Source organism: Lipotes vexillifer, unplaced genomic scaffold, assembly GCF_000442215.2.
Source record: "Lipotes vexillifer unplaced genomic scaffold, Lipotes_vexillifer_v1.1 scaffold344, whole genome shotgun sequence".
NCBI lineage: Eukaryota > Metazoa > Chordata > Mammalia > Artiodactyla > Lipotidae > Lipotes > Lipotes vexillifer.
This window is the reverse complement of record NW_006769585.1, coordinates 763,783-773,683: the sequence shown is the minus strand read 5'-3', so window position 1 is coordinate 773,683 and position 9,901 is coordinate 763,783. Positions and strand designations below refer to the sequence as shown.

Genomic DNA, 9,901 nt, shown 5'->3' with positions numbered 1-9,901 from the left:
CAAAAAAAAAAAAAAAAAAAAAAAAAAAAAAAAACTTACCCAACAGTTTAGAAATTTCACAACGTCTGAACATGTGTCTTTTTTATTTCTCTCTGAAGCAAAATCAGTGAACACTTTTAAACTGTGGGAAATGTATCTATTTACATTGAGAAATTCATTTGCCCTATTTTTTTTTTTTTGATCTTTTTTGTTGAAGATTTTCTTTCCTCTACCTTGCTCCTTTTTCATACTATCCTGTTCTTGTTTGAAGGATATTATATTTTAAAATCTCACTGAAAATACTTCTTGCACTTTCTCTTTTACTGTCGTCTTGTGTCCCCAAGCTATTTCCCTTTCCTCCTGCTTCATTCTGGGATGTATGATTCCTCCTACATTAAGAAAATGGCTTTCATTTTGTAGACTTTTTTCAACTATCCAGCAATCCTAGATTACCATCTAATATTTAACGATAAGGCAACTGTCAGAAAGTCCACTCTGTGCTCCGTGAACATGGGCAGGGCTTGGCAATTGGCAGTCCTTATTTTAGGATGAGCTAGCTAGGAGCTGATGGTGTTCATCTCTGCATGCAGAGTGCCTTGTTTGGGAAAAGGAACTCTTTGAGCTAGCTTCCCTAGCTCCTTCTCCAGGTTTATCCAAAGTGTGCAGCCTCTGTGTGTGTGTGCGTGTGGCAGAGAGTAGGGGGGATTCCTATATATATTTTCTTGTTTTTAACTCTATATTTCACTAGTTTACTGTATTATTACTGACATCTGAACTCTTAATCTTCCCAGAGTTGTATGAGCAGATTTTCTTCAACAGTTCTTGGTATAACCTCCTTCACTCTTTTTTGACATTTTTCTTCCATCTTCTGAATTTTCTGGAAGTCTTCCACTGATCCCCTTGCATTCCCTTTGATATTGTGGACTGATTTTATCTTTATTCTTCTTCTTTTTAAATGTAATTTTAGAGCAGTAGAGGGAGAGGAAATAAGCACGTGTTTATCATCTTGACTTGTATTATTATATGTTAGGAGGGTTGCGAGAAGCCATTCTTTGAGTAATAGACAGTGATTAAGAAATAATCACCCAGAAGCAACATTTCACACATAACTAAGTAGGCTCAGGAACACATTTTACTGATGCTGTTCCTGCCTTGGGTTTTTTCCCTGCAGGGAAGATGCAGTGGGAAAAGGAAGGCGAGTGTGTAGGTGTGTATAAATGCCACCTTTGTGGTCCCAGGCAGAGAATAATGGGCACAGGTAACTTCATATTCACACGTGGTTTTCCAGTAGCAGTACTGAGTAAATGCAGTGAGTCAGAGGTCAAGGGGCTCGAGACGATGCAAATGGTGGCCAGTAAGATACATGATGTATCAGGTACAGTTGCTCAAAATATTATTTAAAGTCTGATTTCTTGCTTCAGGCTACATAACAGCAATGATATTAGCCACCATTTACTGAGCACCTTCTGTGTGGGACCCTGTTCTAAATACTTTAGGCAGATCTCCACAACAATCTGGTAAAGTAGGTACTGTTATGACCCACACTCCCATTTTATAGAAAACTCAAAGGGCATAAAGAAGACGAGTTAATTGCTCAAGGGCATAAACAGCTAGTAAGTGAAGGAGCCAGGGTGGGGATTAAGTTCCAGAGTTCCTCGAAGACAGTGTGGTGTGTGTGTGTGTGTGTGTGTGTGTGTGTGAACACTTTTGGCCAATGGTATGCTGATAAACTGTCTTTCTAGGGGGAAAACAAGCCCTAATTAGTAATATTTGCTGACATATGTGGTATAAATACTCCCAACATGGCTGATTTCAGGACATTAACAATTTAACCATTGGCTCCCTGGTTAAAGGGTCTCCAATACAACACTGCTTTAGCATCATAAGAACTCAATTGAGTGAGCTTGGATCGCTTTTATTCTTAACTCTTTGGTTTAATTTTCAATCAGCCTTTATTACCATAAACAGAACAGGAGAGGAAGACAAATGACATTGGTTTTATTTAGGAATGGAAAGAAGTGTTTTGACGTTTATGGTGTTTAAGGATTTTGCACAAGTTAGAAAGAAATAGAGACAGATTGCTGGCAATTGGTAGGGACTTTGTTTTCCCGTATCTAATACCTGATTTTCTCATATTATTATATGTCACCATCCACATTCTAGAAACCAAATTTTAACTAAAGAGAATACGTGAGCAACCACATCTAATGTACAGCATAGAAAGGTCCCAGGTTTAAATCAGTTGACCAGTTCTTTAGTGCACTGTCCCTGCATTAGAACTATATGACTTCCTGTCCCTTTAACTCAGAAGCAAATAGGTTGATGATGGCAGCTTTAACGTTCCCCATTATATCCATTTTGAATGTGGCAATGACTTTATCCTTCAAATGGCTATGCTTTTCCAAATACTGAAATATGGCACCTCTTTACTGGCTGACCCTGGGTTGTATATGAAAAGACTCATCATATAGCACATATGGGACACAAACAATTCGCAGATGAACAATTTTTTTTTTTTTTTTTTCTTTTGCCGCACGCGGGCCTCTCCCCGCTGCGGCCCCCCCCGCCGCGGAGCACAGGCTCCGGACGCGCAGGCCCAGCGGCCATGGCCCACGGGCCCAGCCGCCCCGCGGCACGCGGGATCCTCCCGGACCGGGGAACGAACCCGCGCCCCCCGCATCGGCAGGCGGACCCCCCAACCACCGCGCCACCAGGGAAGCCCTCGCAGATGAACAATTTTTGTAGACCTTGTTATCTCATCTTTTTAACTTCCTAAGACAGGGTTTGAGTATATATTGAGTAACACATAAATAGCATAATACTCAAGAAAACAAGCAAAAAATTTAAATATGCCTTTTTAGAAGCTATTTTAAAGGTCTAGGAATCTTTTTGAAAAAACGACCAGTAAAGTGACATAAATAGGTCTTAATCTATTTTCATAATCAGCATCCAATTAAGATACATATTTATGTCATCAGTTTTTCATTCAAATGAAGTTAATTAAACTATTAAGATACTGAGTTCAACTATGTTCTTAGCTCCAAATTCAAATACCAAGCATCAGATGTAATAACACTTTAAAAAGAAGTTCAACAATTAAAAATGATGGGCTTTAAAAGTATATTATAGTCTATGTATGATATCTCAATTAAAAATGCATTATGCTTATTATTTGCCTTTTGAAACCAAAAGGAGTCATGTGAGTGCTGGTAATGGAAACAGACCCTTTTTTTGTCTATGTGTATATAGTGTACATATATATGTCTAACAACTTCAGGTCAGAATTCTATAAATCAGCATCAGCTAAACTTCTGATTTGCTGGGGAGTGACAGGCCACGAAGACTTTCAAATTCATTTTTCTGGTGGTACATGGCTGCCTAACATATCAACGGATGGCAAACACACAAAACGGGCATTTCATCTTGATATAAATATATTCCAAGTTTAAATCTGGCTTCTTTTCCCTTGTTCCAAGGCCCCGTATCAGATGTCAGCAAGTCGATGTACCTTGGGGGAACTCACAAGAGTCAGATTTCCCCTTCTGCTCTGTGAGTGTGAGGCTGCGGGACTGTTTCCTTATTAGCTTTCAGGCTGCCATCAGCAGCTGCTGAGTCCAGCTTTCAAGTTCCCATTTGTGAAGACTCTGATTGGGTGGGACAGAGCAGAGGGCATTTGTGAAGAGGCTCCCCGGACAGTGATGACACATGACAAGGTCTGAGAACAGGTGACCTAAGGGCATTCTCAAAACTACAGCCTTCTAGCCCTAACTTACAAAGAACATTCAATCTTAAGATGAGTGTAGGAAAAAACGGAGCAGATATACTAAAGGTGAGGGACAATATTGTACATACAGTTTTATTAATGACTCCTGATGTAAAAGGAAGGTAATGAAGCAAAGATGATCCTGAGAAAGCGCACTTACAGTCCTGTCTAGTCCGCAGACGGCTGACAGAGCGCTCAGAAAAAACAAGGCAGACGAGGGTTACTGACTCACTGCTAATTCAAACCACCAACATCTGCACAAGAGATTAGTAAAACCACAGTACAGATCAAGTTCCCTAAATCATTTTCGGAAGAAATTATCAATACTAAATATCTGTAGCTAAAAGGTCAGAGATTTTTTGGTGGCTAAAAACCTTCACACATTGAGAGCACCATCAAAGGAAAAAGCCCAAGAAAATCAACACAGTTGCTCGTCAGAAGACGGCCCACGTTTTCTAACACGTGCTAAACAAAATGCACCTTTATGATTAACAGCATTCTTTCCTCCTCAAGCTAGAAGAGAGCATTATGCACAACTGATAATCAGCGATGAGAGACATATTACTCTAAGGTACTGAGATTCAATCAGGACTTATCATGCTGTGACTCATTGTTACCTTTTTCTTTGGGTCTAAAATCCTTGGCTACTCTAATTATTTTAAGTATCCAAATATAGATTATTTCTTGTGGCTTTACTATATCACTTTACTGTATCATTTATTTATGGAAATAAATCCCCAAAGTAGCAATTTCTTGAAACACTGAGCAGAAATCCAAATATCACTCAAAATTTAAACATATACAAAATACATGCACACAAATATTTTCAGGGGATATACAAAGCTTAAATAAAAACAGATAATACAAATTTTTCAGATATAGAAAGTGAAAATGCTCTTTTAGCATAAAATTTCTGTGCTTATTTTACACAAAGAATTTTAGAATACATGAGGCACAATATATGATGACAGTGAGTAGCCTTCTCAGCCTCTGTTTCTTTCTTCTTTAAATATAGATGCGGACAGAAAAGATGGATTAGATGCAGTCTACTTTTTCCTCAGTTGGCTCACTTTTTAGAGGATTGTAAACCATGAAATGAAACTGAGTAAATGTTGAAAGTTTATTGCAGGCAGCACCTGGGGCCAAGAAGAGAAAAAGTTGTTTGGTTAAAGACAGAATGCACATGTAATTTACAACCAATACAGACATTGCTTCCCCACCTGACACTGGCTGTTGTGTACCTGCTGTCCAGTCGGGCCACACGGAAGTGGGCTGTGTGTCCACCTTAGTGACGACTAGCTGACAGTCCATGAGGGGAAAGAGAGGCAGTGGGAAAGCCATCTCTTTGAACCTCAGAATATAGGTTGGTTTCTTGCTTCTATACATGTGCAGTCATTGCTACTGTTATTTTAATGTTTTCACACCCTTTTCATAGAAGAAGAAAATTTTCAGGCACACACTAAACACTGTAATTTCCCTAGTGACTAGGCCTTTCCCTTCATCCATCCATAATCCTCCCCTCCCCAGGCACCCTGTGCTTTGCTACACTTCTACACGGGTAGAAAGTGAGCCTTGTTTTGTCAAGATGCTCTCTGTCAGACAACAGTGATTTCTTCACCTGCTCAGACACCTGGAGGGAGCCCTTCTAATGCCATTACTTTAAATATAAGGGGCTGGTCAATTTTAAATTCATCTACAATTATATAATTATCATTTTTACATCCTGTTAAATTAACTTTGAGCCTTCTAAGGTTTATTTCCTAAGAGGGAATCAATGAAACTGATTTATTTTAGACACAAAGCCTCCCCACCCATAACTTATATCGACTTTTGTATTTTAGTACTTAAAAAAGAGTATGGAATTCCTCAGACAAGTTTTTCAGATACCAAACTGTGGGAAGTAAAAGATCAAAGCACAATAATAAGCAGTCTAACCTAATGAGCTGCATTGATCGGTAGGCTGTGTATCTTCCCCGTCTGAAACCTCACCAATGAGGAGCAGCATTGGTTGATCTTGAAATGCTTTGAAACTGTGATGGGCTCATATGGAAAGTAAATGAAGCAAAGGACATGCCTCAAATACAGTGTGAAAATAATTCTGCTAACGCCTTTAGTTTACTAATTAGTAATACATTTTGTACCTGGGAGCCCTGAGATCTAAATGACTGAGACCTTTAAATAATGAACAGAGAAGTGGGGAAGATCGTTTATCCCTACCTACTTCTAATGAATAAAAAAATCTGACTACATTAGCCCACCTCAGCATGTACTTGAGCCAAAGCTAAACTTTCCTTAGGACAGACGTCAAGGGTAAGACCGAACAGCCAAAGACTGGATCCTAACCACTGCCAGTCAACAGAGGAGACTTTCAGGTATACTTCTAACACTTTGGGGGTCTTGACACAACAATTAACATCTATCCATTGCCTACTCAATACAGTCCCTGTTTCTATCGCAGAGGATTAAAATACCCAACAGCGTTTTAAAGTCTCTGTCCTCATCAACATTTGCAGGTTCATATAAATACGAATTTCAGGTAAAACTTACCATAACTTCCAGTCACGTTAGCACATACCACAGCCCCAAAGAAGTTGGGAAAATACTTCTGGATTCTTAAAATCACTTTTCGGCATGCTGTGGTTGGATCTTTTCCTCTTCTCATATATTCTACAGCTTGGTAGCTGATTTAAACAGAGGCAGAACTTTAGTATCACAGAATAAACTAACTCCAAATTTGGTTACTTGAGGTTAGACATCTAAAACCATCAAAACTGTCACATTTGACAAAATACAGTGCATGTAAGTGAAAAGAGGTCTGTAACTCCTGTGAAAGTATCAACAGGAAAGGCAGTAAGCCTTGATACCATGTCTACCTTTTCAACTAATCCACCCACTCATTTCAGATAAGGACTTTTATTTTTGGCTTCAGCTGAATAACTGTTACTTAGTAAAAACAGCCTGAAGTCATAAAGTATAGACGTTATATTTAAGTAAGAAATGGGGCTACAGTCAATGGGGGAAAATACTAGGCATGCGCAAAACATCTATAGCTGCAAGGATTCTCTCAGTAATTAATTGCACACAGCGACTGCATTTTCTACTTTTATCATCAATTATCGCGGTCCCTTTACTCAGTGGCCTTACGTAAATTACTTAAATAGATCCTAAACATTCTCATCTGTGAAGCGGAGTGAGCAGTGTTATTCTGTTTCAGAGGACTATGGTTGCTTCATTTGAATGATTAGGATCGTCAAAGTGATGGTGCCAAGAGTTGGTAAGCAGGCTTTCTGAAAAGCTCTCGTACACACACATTCGGATCACGCGGCACAGACAACTATTTTCTCTCTCGAGGGACAATATTTCCTAAGATCTCTGAAGTCACAGATGTAGGAGGGCGCACCTTGGGAGGAAGCGCATCAGTATGTCGCCGTCCCCGGTGGCTGCTGCAGCCCCTGCAGTGTCGTCGGCATAGGCCCCAGATCCAGGTATTGGCGAGTCTCCTATTCGACTTTGGGAGGGCACAGCATGGTCATTCAGGACAGGAAGTCAAGTGCAGAAAATTCTTTCAGGAGACGTTTCTACTTAGTCACTGACTATTGTTTCAAGTAAATTCTTCATCAGAATACAGAGAATAGACTTTCCTTAGTTTTTCCACTTAGGTTTTCAAAAACCTGCATTCCTTACATGAGAATCACACAGCAGCCCATCATACGTGGCGGGATGGCACAGGTTCACCGTGACTGTTCCACCACCGCCATCCTTTATCATCTCATTTCTGGATTATCTCAGCAGGTTCCAACTGGTTTTCCTCACTTACAATCTATTCCTGTTATCTAGGTCAGGTGCCAACATTTTACTCAAGTTTTTACCTTGTAATAAACCTTCCATGCTTTTCTACTACTTTGAAATAAAATCCAGAAATCCTTAAAGACCCCCCGAAATCTGGCTCTGGTCTTCCTCCCCCGCACCTGACAGATGTGCAGTTTTGTTTCTGGCCATTGGGAGCCCTGAACCTGAGCCTGTGCTACTTTGGATCTGCTCGTGCCTTGGCCTGGATGTCCCTGGTCCCTCTCTGAGGGTCAGGGTCAGCTCCCAGCCCCTCTCTCCAGGCCCCCCTGATGGCCCCAGCTTAATCTGATCACACCACCAACCCTAAACTCTGCAGCCCTGGCTGAGACACCTTCTCCTTTGCACTTAGCAGCTACTAATTTATTTTCTTTCACAATAATCTTAGCTGTGAGTAGGTTTGTGCTTTGCATTTTGCATCCCCCATAGCACCTAGGACATATTGGTTGATACTCAGTACATATTTTCGAGATCTGGTCTTTTAGAAACACTAACCCAGGTATTTTGAATTTTACACCATTTGTAGATGTACCAGCAGCAATATTTCCCATCTTATGGATGACAACCATGCCTAGAAATTTAAAAAAAAAATCATTGTAGGTATCAACTCGAAAGTGTACCTCAAATATAACCAAATAATTGAGCAGTTGGTAATATAAATATCCTCTTCCATTACTTTCAGGTAGAATACAATAGGAATCTTGGGAATATTGAAAATTACACCAGTGGTAAAATCTGTGTTTTTTAATGACCTTGTTTCACAGCATCATTTTGTAGACATCCCATATCCTCACTTCAAATTCCTCACTTTTCAATGCTTTTTCAAAGGAAATGCCAAAGAGAATCACGGCTATAGACTAATGGAAATTTTCAACATTACAGGAAATGACTGGAAAGATCATTTGAATGCAGCAAACATAACATTATTAAAGAACTAAATATCAAGCAAAGATTTAAAAATCCCCAAGTGAATAATCATCAGATTTATGTATAAAGTAATTTACCAAAATGTATACAGAAATCAAAATAGAATACAGAGCACATGGTAAGAGTATCATTGCTTTGTGAAGAGTGTGTGTGTGTGTGTGTGTGTGTGTGTGTGTGTGTGTGTGTGTGTGTGTTTTCTTAATTGCCAGTTAATCAAAATCACCTTCTGGTACATGATTAAGGATATAGAAGTTAAGAACTACAGGAAGGCAATTAAACCAGCTGAACTTTAACCATAAAAACGGTATAGAAGGCAAATTACCAATAGTATCATGACCGTAACTATCTCCTGTTTCTTTGTAGGTAGAATCATCTCGCTTTAAGATACTAGGTGGTCTGTAGGGTCCACAGTATTTTGAAGCATCTGGTATAACATTCTGTAAACAAGATTTAAGTTTTATTTTTTAGAAAGGGTGATTTTAGAAACCAGCATGTAGTTATGTACAATCACTAAACATTAGCAAGAAACCAAAAGGACATCGGGTAACTGAAAGATAAGAATTAAAAGCCAAAGGTTAGCGAAGTCTTATGTGGACAGATGGATCTAATTTTACTAAATACCTAGTCTCGTCTCAGCATTATATAATACGGAGGAGACATTTATATTATCCGGAAAAGAGCCCCAGTTTTTCTCTGTATATGCCAAAAATTCTCAGCACAATGGCAAATGTAAATGAAGATTTTTAGATTAGATATTTTTTAGATTTTTCTCAAAGAAATCAGGTACAGAACATGACTTTTAAATTTTAGAATTTGTTCCCTGACCTAAGAAGAGCTACTCTGAAATTTAAAGCAAAATCTATTTTAAAATCTTCTATTTTTCAAAGCTAGGTACATGTGAACATATCCTAAGCTGTACTGTCAGATTCTTTTATGAATCTTAAAGGCTCAGGAAAACAATCCAAATTCATAAGTTCAGGTTGTGGATATGGATTAGTATTAAAGCAAGAAACCTACAACTCATGTCTTGTTCATTTGCGCACCAGGTGCCTCCCATGACCTGGTTTCATGCGGTGGCCTCTTTCAAGTGACTCCCTGGTTACTCAGAGGTGACTAGGATTTGGCGAAGAAACAGGTAAAAGACTAACACGCTCCACAGCAGGATTCTGGGTAGCAAAGACAAACCCATTTAGGCTCAACGTCCCATTGACTTAAAGATAAATTATCTTCCTGGTAACATACTAGACACCTAATAGTATAAATCCCCAAGTTTAAAAAGGGCAAGATACTGGGTATACTTCACATAGATAAAATATAAGAAATGTTTTAGACTAATGGTTTCCAAACTTTGTTTTCTTAATACATGGAACATTTTGTTACAAGGAA

General features: G+C 39.1%; 1 protein-coding gene across 2 annotated transcripts in view; it reads right to left on the bottom strand.

Moving 5' to 3' along the window:
- Positions 1–4,746: 4,746 nt before the first annotated feature.
- AGA (aspartylglucosaminidase) overlaps positions 4,747–9,901 on the bottom strand; it is a 10,295-nt gene continuing 5,140 nt past the window's right edge. The window contains exons 5-9 of one of the 2 annotated variants that reach the window (XM_007445649.1): positions 8,838–8,952; positions 8,084–8,159; positions 7,143–7,250; positions 6,290–6,423; positions 4,747–4,878 (exon numbers count right to left, since the gene is read on the bottom strand). In XM_007445649.1, coding sequence (XP_007445711.1) covers positions 4,778–4,878; positions 6,290–6,423; positions 7,143–7,250; positions 8,084–8,159; positions 8,838–8,952 — 534 coding nt within the window. In that variant the 3' untranslated portion in view covers positions 4,747–4,777. The remainder of the gene's footprint in view (positions 4,879–6,289; positions 6,424–7,142; positions 7,251–8,083; positions 8,160–8,837; positions 8,953–9,901) is intronic. The other variant, XM_007445650.1, reaches the window with a different exon arrangement.